This window comes from Equus asinus, chromosome 29 (genome assembly GCF_041296235.1).
Source record: "Equus asinus isolate D_3611 breed Donkey chromosome 29, EquAss-T2T_v2, whole genome shotgun sequence".
Lineage (NCBI taxonomy): Eukaryota > Metazoa > Chordata > Mammalia > Perissodactyla > Equidae > Equus > Equus asinus.
In genome coordinates, this window is record NC_091818.1 from 38,915,031 (window position 1) to 38,931,015 (window position 15,985).

At 43.3% G+C, this 15,985-nt stretch overlaps 1 protein-coding gene across 1 annotated transcript in view; it reads right to left on the minus strand.

The window, feature by feature from the left end:
* The window catches only part of ITIH2 (inter-alpha-trypsin inhibitor heavy chain 2), a 38,260-nt gene extending 22,487 nt beyond the window's left edge, over window positions 1-15,773 (minus strand). The window contains exons 1-8 of the mRNA XM_014841316.3: window positions 15,520-15,773; window positions 14,144-14,218; window positions 12,247-12,279; window positions 10,455-10,624; window positions 7,167-7,271; window positions 4,955-5,117; window positions 819-926; window positions 11-139 (exon numbers count right to left, since the gene is read on the minus strand). Of these exons, the coding sequence (XP_014696802.3) occupies window positions 11-139; window positions 819-926; window positions 4,955-5,117; window positions 7,167-7,271; window positions 10,455-10,624; window positions 12,247-12,279; window positions 14,144-14,218; window positions 15,520-15,603 (867 nt within the window). The 5' untranslated portion in view covers window positions 15,604-15,773. The remainder of the gene's footprint in view (window positions 1-10; window positions 140-818; window positions 927-4,954; window positions 5,118-7,166; window positions 7,272-10,454; window positions 10,625-12,246; window positions 12,280-14,143; window positions 14,219-15,519) is intronic.
* Window positions 15,774-15,985: the final 212 nt, after the last annotated feature.

The window sequence follows — 15,985 nt, forward strand, 5'->3', positions numbered from 1 at the left end:
TTGCACGCACCTCAAGTTCCCCGGCTTTCTCTTCTCTGTTCACGTCATATAGCACCACCAGCTCTCCATCTACCGCAGTCTCCAAGCAGTTGGAGCATTTTCTTTGCTGTGCTACCGTGGGCTTGAAGGAGACATGTGCCTGGAAAGAATAGTGATGTCAGAGCCTGGTCTCTGCCCCCATCCCTCTCCAGGGGTGTGGTTGACAGCTGCATCTTCTCGTGCACACAGGTAAAGAGGTATTGCCATTCTGCACCCAGGCAGCATCATGGTCCTATTACTGATGGAAGGAACAGTGCCAATGCATGTGAGGGAGCATCTGCCAGCCTATGGTGCTGTTGGCCAGGTTTTGGGTCTTCTTAAGAGGTTCAAAGAATTCTTCCCCTCCACGCTGGAAGAAATGTCTCCCAGCTCTAGAAGGAGTTTCTGAAAGATTCTTAGAGGAGCTTAACCCTTCTCTAGTTGGTTGTTATTAGCCATTAAGGCAGAGAGAGTTAAGCTGAATATCTCTTGCTGTGATTAACGAAAATCCACCATGCATTATGTGAAATCTGTCTTTTAGCTGGCCAAGGAGATGACTTGGGGGGAAATGAGGCTCCAAAAGGGACAGTTGCTAGTCAAAATGCAATGCAACATTTGGAGGTTTTGGTTTGTGTATCCTGTGGAAGACCCCAGAGTTTGCTCAGGGACCACTGCTCTTTCCTATAGTTCCCTTGACTCAACATCTGACAGCTTCTCTGCTCCCCAGAGCACAGGAAGAGGCCCGAACCCAGGAGCTAGCGGCCACTTAGAGTCTTTGCAACATGCAATACTTATGGTACCTTCTGGGGTCCTTTAGATATGACTGGAACACCGTCAAAATGGCCATCAAATGTGTCAGGAACATGAACAAATCTCAGTCCCTGAGGTTCAATAATCCACACGTCTACCTGGAGATGGGAAAGAAAATTACTCAAAATTACAGTGATGGATGGTAATTAGTCTTTGGGTGGTAAACATGATGTAGTCTATACAGAAATAGAAATATAACGATGTACACCTGAAATTTACATAATGTTATAAACCAATGTTACCCCAGTGAAAAAAAGAAGTACAACAAACCAACAAAAACATGAAGAAAGAGATACTAATAAAAAAAGAAAAGAAAATTACTCAAAGTAGGAAAATACCTTCCAAGGCTTTTTGAGCAAGAAGTACAATTTCTAAGTCCTTTGCTGTTTTTCTCATCCTCAAGTTTTCCCGAAGATGACCCAGTATGGTTCCATGAATCACTTCTGCCCATTCTTTAAATTCTGTGGGACGTGGTTCATCTCAAAATGGCCCCTCAGTACTTCCCTTCTATCGCTTCCTTCCTCTGAGATTTAATTCCCCTCCCCTCTCCTATCCTATTCTATTCTTTTTATTTAGAGGAGCATTCATGTTGTGAGGAAAAAGAAAAAGAAAGAAAGCCATTGTTCAGTGAGTCTGTATTTACTCTGTAGATCTGTCAGTAATAGACCATTTCCTCCACATCCTGGAACTTCTTTTCTTTTCTGTCTTTTTGTTTTAGACAGAGCTAAAGAGGAGGCAATCCCTTTGGGCGATCCTTGGTCGAACCATAGTCATAGCTGCCATTTCTCCCTATAGACTCTAAGCACTGCGCCAAGCACTGGACTTGTATGAACTCACTAAACTCTCACCGATACTGTTATTATTATCTCTGATTGTTCTTATTTGTAATTTCTCATTTTACAGAGGAAGAAACAGAGATTCAGAGTGACTCAGCTAGTACGTGGCCAAGCCGTGCTTCAAACCCAGAGCCTGAGCTCTTAATGCTTCGTATGCTGCTGCTTGACTTTCAACAGCTTCTGCTCTATCTTTTCAGTTGACATTACCACACACTATTCTTTAGCCCCATGCCACAATATTCTATTTGTTTTTCTTGAGATTGCCCCGCACCTTTTGTACACACCCACTTAAAGTTGAGGTCATCAGATAGAACCGTGTGCATACACTGGTTTCCTTACTGCCTCTTCCTCATCTAGAGTCATTTTCAACAGTGATGAGCTATCTCCCCTTTGGAAGTTCCTGGCTTTGAAGTCGTGCCAACCTTTTTTTCTAATTTTTTAAAAAATTCTGCTTTCCTAAAGTCATGGACGCTTGTCTAAGCAGAGTCAATGTTTTCTTTCTTGGTTAGTACAAATTCCAGTATAAGAGGTAAACTTAATTTGCCTCCAAGATTCCCATTAACTCCAAATGATCAAATGATTCTCCAAGTTGGTAAGAATTAAATATACACAGAATCAGGAGGACCAAATGTCCCAGGAGAGTCGGACCTAGCCATTGTGGGTAGACAACTGAGAGGCTCTTAGAGGAAAGGGAAAAAACCTGGAGCCTCTGCTTTCATTCTTCCACGAGATTCTATCTGTAAATGAATTTAGAGTACTCAAGATGAAGTCTAGTCTCTCCATAGAGGATGAAATGGAAGGAGGACATTTTCCCTAGGGCCACAAAAGCTCTTAGCAGTCCTGTGTTCAATTTGATACTGATGTGGCCTTAAAATCTAGTGGACCTGCTGGAACACTGTGCATCTGGAGGCCTATTCTTGAGGCCCAGCACTTGGTCCCACTGAGAAGTTGGGACCAACCCACAGTGGCCCCGAGTCACTCCCCATATTTCCTAGTCTTTCTGTAAGGATCACAGAGTTGGAACGAAAAGTTTTCCCAAAATTCGATACATCAAAGAGGGTTTAAACAGAGATCTGTTCCCCTTGATTCCTTGAGGGAAATGCATTTCCAACTTGGCGGCCTTTCTGACAGTGATTAGAAACCGTTTCTAAAAATAAAGACAGGAGAAGTTCTATAATTTTATGTTTTCTCCTTAATTTATTTTTGGATGAGATCAAGTCTCTTTGGAAATGGATAAATTTCATAGACTATTAGATCAGACAGTACCTTAAAAATCATCTAGTCCAACCTCTTTTTTCACAGATGAGAAAGTTAAGGCCGGGGAGCAGAACTGCCCAGATCCCACAGCTAGTCAGTGCCCATTCTGGACCAGAACTCAGGGAACTTGCCACTGTGTCTGACGCTCTTTCTGACCTACTAAAACTCCATCCTATTTTGAAAATTAGGAATTCCTAAGGGCATGAGAAATTTAAGGATGATTACAAATTTCAGAAATATAAGAAAGACTTATAGACTACCTGATCTGTGTGGTAAGAATCATGATCTTCATGGACACAAACTCAAATTCTAGGATGTATAGTCCACAGTGTGGTTGCAGATGCAGTCAGACCTAGGCTCAAACCTTAATTATGTCCTTGCTCTGTCACCTTAGGCAAGTTATTTATACATATCTGTAAGTCAGAGATAACGGCGTCTACCTCATAACTTATGGTGAGGGTTCAACGACATATACTATGTATAAACACCTTGCCCAAAATATTATAGCAGACAAATACTGTCATATCTTTAACTCAGTTGCTGTTAATATTATTCTTATCAACAGCCTCAACAATTGCATCATTATAAGCGAGATGCTGATCACCTCTAACTGCTGCCTCATGCTATTTACCAGGGGATTCACAGCATTGAGCAAGAGAGTGCGGGTGACTGACACACAGTCCTCATCACTCCAGGAAAAATCCCCAGGGTCACGGATTGTGCTGTGCAGGGTGGCTGGCCAGGACTGCAAGAGGGGGGCGGACATCCAGCCCTTCACCCACTTGCCAAGTCAAGTGTCCTGACACGGGGCTGCATTTGCCTGGAGGAAGGGCATCTTTTTCGAATTCATACACAGGCATCGTATGTGCCAGGAGGGGCTCTGAGAGGAGCTCAACGTCATAAACCCTGAGAGCAAATTAACGCCATAGTGAACATGAAGAAGAAAGTGTTTTTTATTGATCAGATGTGCAAGTTTTGAAATTGGAATAAAAATTTCGCTACGATCAATTCATCTCCAGAGTCGTCTTTGTCTACGGGCAATTCCCCACCTGTCGGCTTTCCCTTCCTCCCTGTCAAATGACGAGGCAGGTGGGACTGTACACTCCCCTGGGTTTCTTCTGGCTCTACTCTGCCTCTTACGCAAAATGCTCATGTGATGTCATGGAGGTTCCAGCCAAGAAGAGTGTCTCGTTTCTTAAGGCAAGAGGTGACGATTACAGCAAAGGTGAGTTCAAATGGGCAGGGGAATGGGGTGGCAGAGGAAGACAGTGAACATTCATTGAGTTCCTAGCACTTGCCACCTATTTCCATAAGTTCTACGGAAAATATATACAGTACCCTTTTCACAGATGAAAAAATAGACTCTTGGGGTAACCTGTTCCATGTCAGAAGGCTAGTGTCGTGGGTTGAATGGTGGCCCCCTAAAAGATATGTCTACATCAAGCCCATGGAACCTGGGAATGTGACCTTATTTGGACAGAGGGTCTTTGCAGATCTGTTAAGGATCTTGAGACGAGATCATCCTGTACTACCCAGTGGGCCTGAAATCGAACGACAAGTGTTCTTACAAGAGAAAAGCAGAGGGCGACTTGAGACACACAGAGGAGGAGGCGATGCGAACACAGAGGGAGAGATTGGAGTGATGTGGCCATGACGCCACAAGTCAATGAACGCCAGCAGTCGCCAGACCCCAGAAGAAGCAAGGAACAGACTTCCCCCTGGAGTCCTTAGGAGCGGCCCTGCCGACACCTTGATTTCAGATCTCTGTCCTCCAGGACTGTGAGAGGACACATTTCTGTTGGTGTAACCCACCCAGTTGGTGGTCGTTTATTCCAGCTGCCCTAGCAAAGGAATGCAGAGCTGGCATTGAAATCTGTAAGGAAACGGCCTGGTGGACTCCAAACCCATCATCTTTTCAGGACACCACGTCGTCTGGCAGAGCTGACACAAAGAGTGGTGAGACAGAAAGTATCAATCGGGGATAAGAACCATAGAGGATGGCGTCGGTGCACAGCCCACCCATCCATGCTCACCTCCAGGTGTTTGGCCAGCCGTCCAGGCTGCAGATGAAGCCTGTGTTCATAGGATCCCAGCTTCCTCCACTTCACTTCCTGGTAATGAAGTTCGAACTGCACCTTTGCTCCAGGGAGGATGTTGACTTCGGTTTTGAAGTCCTCCATATCAAGAGCCCTGCTCCTAAAGAGGCGACCCCCGATACAAGTCATCACATGCACGATCGAGCACGAGACCAGCATCTAGGCGGAGGGTGTCCAGACTTTCCTGGGCAATCTAACCTGCTCAGTTGTTCATGAAAATGAGCAGTAGGTACAATAGAGAAAATTGCAGCTTCCGGATCAATTTAATTCCGCCTACAGTTTTAGTCTTCTCTCCTACCTGATCTTTTTCTTCCAGAGCTTCTTACAGATTTGAGTGTCATCTGCAAAGAGCTACCAGTTATTGATCCCTAGTACGTACCAGGAAAGTGACACATGATCCCTAATACAGCAGCTCTGCAAGGTGGGTATCATTACCCTCATTTATCGAATGGTAACAAAGGAGGCTCATAAAGGATAAGCAACCTGCTCAGGACCACGCGACCAGTCAGTTGTAGGGCTGGGACTCAAACCCAGGTTTAGATGATTCCAAAGGCAGCACACATTTCCTCGGCTGCATTTCAAACTCATTCTAGTGATTCTTTTTATTTTTGAAAGTCTTCAGAAAGAAGAAATCTATATTTCATCAAATTGAATAACTATTTCCAGCCAAAGTCCTTATTTAGTCATGTGTATATCAAGTCCAATGTGCTCATTGATCTTGAGGTGTTTATGGTGTTAAGGAGAAAGCAGCAAGATCATCAAAGGAAGGTGATTTGAGCATCAGGATAAATAATGAATGATTTTTAAAAAATTAAATAACAGAATAAGCAAGGTGAGACTGTGCGTAATCAGCCCATTTGGGATCAGGGAGGTACCGTAGAGGGGTCAGCTTGGGATGCTGGGTAGCTGAAGGAAAAGATGAGCAAGCCCTGGTATAAGGCTTAGAAGTAGAGCAAGCAGTGAGAGGCCATATTTATCTGTGGAGCGGACCAGAACGTGAGCCCTGTGTTCTCTGTTGAGCCCTGTTCACAGTACCTAGGAGAGTTTCAGTTACAAATAAATATTTGTGGAATGAGCAAAGGAAAAAAGGACTGGATAAGGTGGTCAAAGTGATGGATAAAGATGTCAAAATAGTATGCAAAGATAAGAGAACTGATTAACCTGGATTAACGCCGGAAGTGCTCCCTTTGCTTGGAATTTCTTCTCTCCCTTCTCCACCTGGCTGAATTCTGTTAATCTACTTGGGCTCAGCCCAAACATTAGGTCCTCTGTGATGATTTTCTGGGTCCCCAGACAGAATTGGACACTTGGTACTTGGAACTCCCATAGGTTTTTGCACTCTTTCTACATTAGAGCTTGCCCTTATATGTATTACATATATTATAGTCACCTATATATTCTAGGTTCCTTGTCTGTCTCCTCCACTGGCCTGACAGTGTTTGTGTTGCTGCCGCCTCTGACAGAACTGGGTACCAAGTTGACATTCAATGCATTTTCATTGAATGAAGCAATGCATGAATGAAATGGAAAGAGCTTCAACTGAAGGTGAATTTGGGGACACAGAGGAGGAGAAGGAAATGAAGAAAAAAGGATGGCAGGATCTGGCAGAAGATCAGATGTGCCGTGTGAGGAGTGATGGGTCGAAAATTCTTTAGAGGTTTCTTGCTTGAGAGGCTGCCTTTTTCAGGATGGTTTTGCATTCCCAGTGTCTTATTTAGGATTATAAGGGGGAAAAAAATCAACAGAAGCTAAGCTAAGGAACTGGTGCTGAAAAAAACTCTACCCCATAAAAATAAGGCAGAATAAATCATTAAAACAAATTCCCAGCCCTTCTTTCTGTATGCATGGGAAGTGCTGTAACAAGACCAGCAATATTTCTGGAGTTCCTCTATGCACTCTTAAAGAAAATCCACCTTTAGTTACAGAGCATCCATCCACCCTCAAGGCAAGCTATGTAAGGATAACCTGTGTGAGATCATCCACAGTCATTGGTTGCAGAGAGGCCTTTGGGAAATAGAAATTGGGAACCTGATTCTACCATCTAACTACAAGGTCTGGACCTTTCTGGAGGCTGGTTTGCTGTAGGGGCAATAGGACTGAGCAGAGCAGCAGCGGGACAAGGGAGCAGGTCACTCTCTCCGGACGTTACCTCACCAATCCAGCGGTTTTGCCTTTCGCTCTGGCCTGTGAGTAGAGCGCTCGGCCCACACTCTTCTCTTTAATGGAACTCGTGAATGTTGTGCCATCGACAGTCCTAGAAAATGACAGAAGGCCACCAGTTGGTCTGAAGAGCAATCTTAGCAAAACAAGCAAACCACAAACAAACATGCCACGTAGGTGGATGTAATGAATGGGGGCAATTACCGTATTGCACCTGGAAGAAACGAGAAGAGATCATATTTCATAGACAGGAGTCCTTTTAGCTTTATCTGAGCGTGCAATTAAAGGGCGACAGGTAGGCTCCCATCCTAAAAGCTTTCCTTCACGTTCTGTTGCTTGTGTTTAAAATTTTTCCTCGTTTTCAGATTTAACCCTTCAGATTAAGTGCTGTTCTCTTGGGGCAGCCCTTTTGAATTAAAATGTGCCTAGGAGAGGTGACGGATGAATCCCTCATTATCTGGCTTACATTTGGTTTATGGAATCCTTCTACAAGTTAAGGATCTTGGCTAGCCTGGGGCCATTATGCTTTCCTGCCAGGATGGGAAAGAGTGCAGAAAGATGGAGAAAGGTACTGGTGGATCTCTTTGCAGAGTCTGTGTTCCTGTAACGTCTCCCTCGGGGGCCTCTGTCTTCTCATTGCATCTCCACCCCCACCTGTTTTACTTCCGATTGGCTGTCCTTTAATCTGTGCCAAGTAATGATTGATTAGAACACTCAAAATACGGAATTTTAAAAGTAAAATGGGACTTATGGCATTCAAATGGGCAGTCTCTCTCTCCCCAAGGAGGTATTGAGAAAGGTGTGGAGAAGTTTTTGGTTGTCCAGATGACTGAGAAGCGCTACTGGTCTTATGGGAGGGCATCAAGACATTCTGCAATGTGAGGGACAGTTCCATTAAAGAATTGTCCTGGGGCCGGCCTTGTGGCCGAGTGGTTAAGTTCGTGAGCTCCACTTCGGCGGCCCAGGGTTTAGCCGGTTGGAATCCTGGGTACAGACATGGCACCACTCATCAAGCCATGCTGAGGCGGTGTCCCACATAGCACAACCAGAGGCACTCACAACTAGAATATACCACTGTAAACTGGGGGACTTTGGGAAGAAGAAGAAGAAAAAAAAGAAGATTGGCAACATATGTTAGCCCAGGTGCCAATCTTTAAAAAAATAAAAAGAACTGTCCGGTCCCAAATGCCAATAACGTGTTTGTTGAGGCACACTTCTAGGTTCACCTCTTTAGATGAGAGAGGGCCAAGGAGACAGTGACTCGTTCAAGGTCACACAGCGTATCAGAGGCACAGCTAGCCCTGGACCCACTCTATCCAGGTCAGCACTTTTTCCATCAAGTCATACTAAGGTTCATGACAAAAAGTCTTTATGACAAAAGGAAATCATCTCTAAAGGTAGAATGTTTGTAACCTTGATAAAAAAGGCAGAAGAAATATTTTGACTGGATGTGGAGGTCTGTATAACTCATGTTAAATTGTGGCGATACAAGCAGCTGTCTTCTCTGGTCTGGTAAGTTCAGCCCCGAGTGGAGGGAGACCAAAATAAATGTCTATTTCGCAATTCTGACTTTTGTCACCTCAAATCTTCTATGGAATGAGATGGAGAAGAAAGAAAAAAATGAAGGAAAACAGAAAGAAGATGCACCTAGAATAACTCCTGGTTACGTGGTTTAAAAATGAAAATTAAAATCGTTTTAAATATAATTTTTCAGACACAGTGTTACATAATACCACTACATAAAAGCTTTTCCTTCTACATTTGCTTTTTAGAACTAAAAAAAATTTTTTAAAGAAATTTCTAACCCAATTCAAAAGATACCAATTCAAAGTCACATAATGCCCTTTTTTCCACCTACTTTGTTTTGTTTAGAAAATATACTTAACTGACTCTGCATTTCCTGGAAGCTGAAGTGCATGATAATTGAGCCCTTTGTTTCCTTTGTGCACAATTATCATTGATGACCTTGGTGTAAGAAAGACAAAGACCCGGGTGAAGAGTAACTCAGCCTAAGGTCTTAATAAAAAATAGCCAGACGGTCTTTAGGGCCCTGCGCCCTGTTCTAGGCCACTTGAGGACTTTGACCAAGTGGAGCACTTTCTGGTGACTGTCGCCTAAATGGTAAGGGAATGAAAAACCATCCAATCACTTGGAGGAACAGGGAATGTCTAGTCTTGATAAGCGAAGCCATCAGGTGGGACAAGATAACTGGCCTTCACTATTGAAAGGCATTGGGGTGGTTTAAAAATTTTTTTTACTATGGAAATCTTCAAACATACAAAAAATAGAATAATATAAGGAACCTCCATGAACCCATCACTGGGCTACGCCATTCTCAATATTCAGCCAATCTCCCATCTTATTTATATCCCTACTCTGTTCACCTCGATTACTTTGAAGCCAATTTCAGACAGCATGTCATTTCATCCTTGAACATTTTAGTACGTATTTTGTAGAGAATTAAAAAAATATATTTTGTGAGTAGAACCAGAGTCATTAGGTAGAATATGGAACAGATTTTAATTAAGTATAAGAAATAATTCTAGAGGCTGGCTGGCTGGCGTAGTGGTTGGGCTCTTGCTCTCTTCTTTGGCTGCCCGGGATCACGGGTTCAGATCCTGGGTATGGACCTGTACACTGCTCATCAATCCATGCTGCGGCGGCGTTCCACATGCAAGGTAGAGGAAGTCTGGCACAGATTTTAGCTCAGGGACAATCATCTTCAAGCAAAAAGAGGAGGATTGGCAATGGATGTTGGGTCATGTTAGGGCCAATCTTCCTCGCCAAAATAAAAGAAGTAGTTCTAACAGAGCTCTCACCATTGGGTGGATTGCCCTAGGAAGGAATGAGTTTATTATTAAGGAGCTATTCAAGTCAAGCCTGGATAACCCACCTGTCAGTGGTATAGTAGAGGGATTCAAGCCCTGGACAGGTGACTGGATTTAATCAGTGGTGTTGATTTCCTGTAGGCCAGGGGAACTCCATATATTTTTCTCCCCCCAAAGAAAGCATATCAAAATGCAAGTAAGTAAGAGGTTGTTACCACAGAGATAACCTTAAATTTGCTTTAATTTATTAGGAAGGAAAATCAAAGCCTTCACAAATTCTGATACTTTGAACAGAAACAAATTATTTGGACTCACCCCGTGATGACTCGTGACATCCAGTGGGTCCACAGCTCTGACAGTGGAGCCGTTGACCATCAAGGTCCAATCTAACCCTGAGGGGCAATGAATAGAGCGTATCCAATTTCCAGTTCTCTATAGGAGTTACTCACATGGAGAAGTTGGAGATGAAGGCTCCTTTGGGAATCTGAACATCAAAGACTACATTCTGAGGCTGTGGAGAGTTGTTCACCACCTTGGTCTGGATGACGGTGTTGGCCGTTCGAGAAGTAATCGTGGATCGGACTTTGTAGCTATGAAGCGTTACTTGATCGACATCTTCCTGTAATTGGCAACAGAGTGTAACAAAACTCAGAGACAAATTACATGGAACTTCACTCTGTATTTGATGTCAACAGCAGCGCATTTTATGATGAATAATTTTAAGGCATTGGTAAGCGTGTAAGTCAGGTGTTATTAGGCATTATGCTAACTTGGAATGCCCCCAGACAGATCTGTTGTGAGATATCTTGAGGTGTCTTTCAGCTCTGTGAGTCTATTAATAATGATTTTTAAAAATTAGAATGCAAGTAGGAAATGAGATGATGGGAAGCAAGACTGGATTATGAAAGTCCAGGGTGATAGCGGGGAAAGGATACGGGATTGCAGGGCTGGAAGGGGAGACTGGCTGTATCTCCAGAGTGGGGCACAGCCAGGGGTGTGATAGGGTGGAGGACACATATAGCTACCCACCCCCTTCAATCTTATCTACGACAATGTCATCTTCCCCCAGTCCTCTTCTCCTTTCCCAGATTAAGACGAAATATGAGAATGCTGATGGATGTGAGCAGCAATGAACAGAATGTCATGAAGAGGACACTTTGAGGCAATTATTGGTCCCAGATTCTGGGCCTCCTTTGTCAATTCTTCTCTACTGATTTAAGGCAGCTCCAGTCTATTAGGATGCTCAAAAGCAAGGTATTAAAAACACACATCTTTTAGGAGAAGCCTGAGAATTGCAAGCTTCTTCAGGACTATAGCAATTATGTGATCCACCAGATTTTGCTTTTTTCTCCAAAAGGTTTTTTTGTTTGTTTGTTTTTTGGTGAGGAAGATTGGCCCTGAGCTAACATCCATTGCCAATCTTCCTCTTTTTGCTTGAAGAAGATTGGCCCTGAGCTAAGGGCTGTGCCAATCTTCCTCTATTTTGTATACAGAATGCCACCACAGCATGGCTAGACAAGTGGTGTGTAGGTCCGTGCTTGGGATCCGAACCTGCAAACTCCAGGCTGCCAAAGTGGAACAGGTGAACATAACCACTACACCACCAGGCCAGCCCTCTCCAAAAGCTTTTGCTTATTTCAATATGAGGTGTCATCCTGCAAGCTTTGTCACGCAAGATTGAACCTTCAACTGTTAACATCCAGCTCACCTCAAGCTAAGATAAAATCCAGGTCAAGTTATTCATCCTTCCTAGCACTTAAATGTGTGTTTCTCGAAGCAGCTGTCAGTTCAGAGCAGGAAGCCGACATCAACCACTTCCTTTTGATCTTTTCTTGCCACAGGAAGGACTATAAACATCTCAGGGAATCGGGCTGTTTCATGTTCAAGAGTTCCTTTCGCACCCTCACTAAAGCTGTTTGGTATCATATTTTAAATCAAAATTCTTACTTTGGAATAAATACATGTGCTTGGATGAAACCTATGCTGTTGGCAAAACTTGAGAAAATCAAGAGAAAGGACGTTTTCAGCTCTTGGTGACATCTCTCTTTGCCGCATATATACTGTACTTCATGCTGAATTTTAGACACAATTCCAAACAGAATTGGGCAAGGGGGTATTTCGAAAGTCAGGGAACTGCTCTCCGTGATGGAGACAAAGGAGGCAACCGTATTGATTTCTAGAGAATAGGTAACAGAAAAATCATTCAGGCATCAATTTTTAACAAAATCAAAGTAAACTTACCAATCTTTCTCCAGATTCTCCAGAAACACTTCTCTGTGAAAGGAAGTTACATAATCAATCTTCAAAAAAGTGTTACTAATTACCCAGAGGGCAGAAAATGCTTTCTCTCAGTCTGAAAATTTTTTCTTCAATACTGAGCTGGGATTCATTCATTGGAGTGGAGACTTCAATATCAAATATTCTTGAATACTATTTTCCCACTGTGGTGTTTCTCTGAACACACTCCTCAGCCACTTTTTGGTTACGTGCACACCGTTCTTTGATATAATGCTAAAACAAATGTTTTTAAGTAACCATACTCCTGCTGAGGAGCATATATCACCTCTCTCCTGTCTGTCTGATTTATTTTTTATTCAGTTGAATGGTTATTTGGGTGCTTCATTTTTCCATGGGGCTCTGAAGGGGCCATTCCCACTGTTTGTGATGCTGTGCCTTCCAGGTCCTCTGCGTCCCCTACCCCCATGTGGCTAATTCCTGCTCATCCTTCAGATCTGGGCTCGGGCAGAATTTCCTCAGTGAAGCTCTCAGAATTTCCCACCTCCCAGACTCGGTCAGCTGCCTTTACTAGGTGTTTTCACAGCAGCACAGTCCTGCCTTCAAAGCAAGACAGTGGGAATGCACGTCTGTCTCTCCCATTAGACTAAGCTACATGGGAGGAGGGATTTCAATGCATTTCCTCCTTGGTGTAGACCCGGAGCCAGGCTCGGTGATGGGCGTGTAGAAAATTCTGTATTCTAACTGCTATGTGAGGGAATTATCCACATGAAGGACTGTCCTGTGGGCGTGGGAAGCTGAATGGCTTTAGAGTAATGGGTGAACGTTTAACGTCTGGTGTGTTTTAAAATGGTGAGTCAGGTGCTGGATTTAAGCTTAGCTTGCCTGAGGCTTTAGGGAGTGTTATATGACATAGTGAGGTCCATGGTTACCTTCTTCTAGACATTTTTTTTTTTTTAAAGATGGGCCCTTAGCTAACATCCATTGCTAATCTTCTTTTTTCTTCTTCTTCTCCCCAAAGCCCCCCAGTTCATAGTTATATCTTCTAGTTGTAGGTCCTTCTGGTTCTGCTATGTGGGACGCCACCTCAGCATGGCTTGATGAATGGTGCTAGGTCAGCACCCAGGATCCAAACCAGAGAAGCCCTGGGCCACCGAAGTGGAGTGTGTGAACTTAACCACTCGGCCATGCGGCCAGGCCTGTTCTAGACTTTTGAGTGTAATTCTCAATGACTTATTCTCTCTTGTGGCTATATGAAGACGCTGACATGAGGACTTGCCTACTGGATTTTAATATTATCGGTCTATAAGAAATCTAGACTTTCAGAAAGTAAAAAATTCATACCTAGACAAAATGAGTCATTGGTCAGCTTAGCGTTGCTTCCACAAATACCCCCCTTCTCAGCGTATAGAGTCGGGAGAACTCATCCCCATGAGTTAGAGGATTTTTGTCTCTGTTGCTGCTGGTGGCCTCCAGCATGGCCTGTTCCCCTGTGCCCTTTGAGCCACTCTCCAAGACAGCAGTGACTGGAGGAAGGAGAATGTGTGGCTGCAATGGAAGGCGTCTGCCTCCACTTTGTAGAGTTGACCTCCTTAGAGGAAATTTTTCCTTATAAGGCAGTAATATCTTGTAATCTTCAAATTTGAAGAAAACACATAGCCATGAGTCCTTTAAGGGACTGAAGTGACCATTATGGTTTAGAGGCCAACAGACAGCCCTATGGTGGGCTCACGGTATTTCACCTTGATAGTGCGTCCACCTAGGGGTAAAACCACTGGACCCGACTCTGCTAAAAAACAAGCTCCTGAGAAAATCTAGCAAAAACCATCCTAACTGTTTTCTTATTGCCTCAATCATGATCTCTTTCACTTATTTTCCCTTTTGGAAGTCAGGTTTACTGTACCTGATACCTCCTGTTCTCTGGCACAAATTGAAATTTTCTTGGGGTCAGTTCCACAAGATCTCCATACTCTGCAAACTTAAAAAAGAATTTAGGATGTTTATTTCTACGAACAACGACAAAAAAGTCTAGAGCAAAAAGAGGCAGGTGGGGATAGGCATAAGGGAATTCACTATATTCTTTCATCTTGTTCCCATACCTCTGGGAAATCTCATTTTTTTATGCAATGATTTCTTTATTTATGTTTGGTAGGCATGTCTCAGGGGTGAGTAAATGGAAGTTGATATCTTCAAATTTGTTGGATACAGAAATTCATTTTTGAGTTTGCCAGAAGATGATGGAACATGCAGGTGGTGGTCACAGTAACTCAGTGATCAGGAGGTGCCTGGGGGAAGTATTGGGCTCCAGCAGTGTCTGACTGGGTCAACGTGACCCATTATGCATTGAGTTAAATATGTCCGTATGAAAGCCATATCAGTAAGAGGTGACTGGAAAAGCACAGACACATTTGGATGTCTTGGCTTCAATTCTCTACTCTGCCAATGAGATTTCCAACACACTCTGGTGGTTTTTAAAGTGTTGGAAAATATGATAGTTTCTCAGCAGACAGAGTCATTTTCTTCCTTGCAAATATGCCGTCCTGTTCTTTGGCATCTTGGTAGGTAAGCCACTCTGCAAATATTACAAAATGCTGTACCTCTCAGCATATTCCCCTAACACACATGGCCTTGCTGACATCAAAATAGCTCTTGTATGACTTTCAAAATGACTCAGACCAAGACTTTCCGTATGTCGGGGATGGCCAAGTGTCCAAAGTGGAGAGCATGAGTTTCCTGGAAATAATTCCTGCATCTGCCAGCCCACTTGCCATCTTCCCCTTTAACAGGAATATTTAAAGTGTCCTTAATACAGAAATCTTTGTTTACTTAGGTGTGAAAAACAATGGTGCTTTGATAATGACTTTTCTTATACTCAGTACAAGAATGATAATGGCATGTCATTATCATCAGCATCGTAGCTAATAATTATTAAGAGCATCCTGGTGCTTGCATTGTGCTGGGTAGTTTGTATATGCCATTTAAATCTCATACCACTCTTTGGGTCACATCAACTATTATACTGTTTTTAGATAAGAAGTGGGCAACTATTCTCCATAAATGCTACATGATGTGGCCAGCCCATTGAACATGTAAAACCTGCTAATGCTTTAAAAGGTCCGTACACATTCCAGTAATTGTAACAGTGAAGACTTCTACTCAAATGAATTTTAGCATAAGTTTTCCTTCCACACTGAATACAGTCCTTGAATAGCAATAACAACAGGCTGTTTACTGAGAACATATATAGCCAACAACAAGGAGTCTTCTGGAAGTACTTACTTCTGGAAGATCATTGGTGGGGATTTCAAAGCCTAGTGCTTCAGACACAAAGAACCAGATGAGAAAGCACGTGAGTCGTTTCATTTCGCCGGGCAGCTCTGCCAAGCTCTCCAGTGCAGGCTCTGAGGAGAATTCCACCCCTCACCAAACCACGTTCAAGGGAACAGCAGAAGAGCACAGTTCGTTTTTAAAAAAGAAGAAAGAAGAAAGCTCTCAGACTTTGTTCAAAAACGGGCCAAATATTTGTTCTGGAGTTCAAACTTGAGCTGTGGGGGTGGATGAGACGCCCAGAGGTTATTCAAACAGCACAGCCAGACGCAGTCCCTGGGCTGTGAGAACAAGCCAGGGTCGGATGGATGAGCTTTTATTTATTTATTTTTTTGCTTTTGCTGATTTCTGTTCATCTTAAAATCAGAGAGACCTAAGATAAGTGTCATCCTGTTTGAAGGATCAGGTGAGAAGCTAT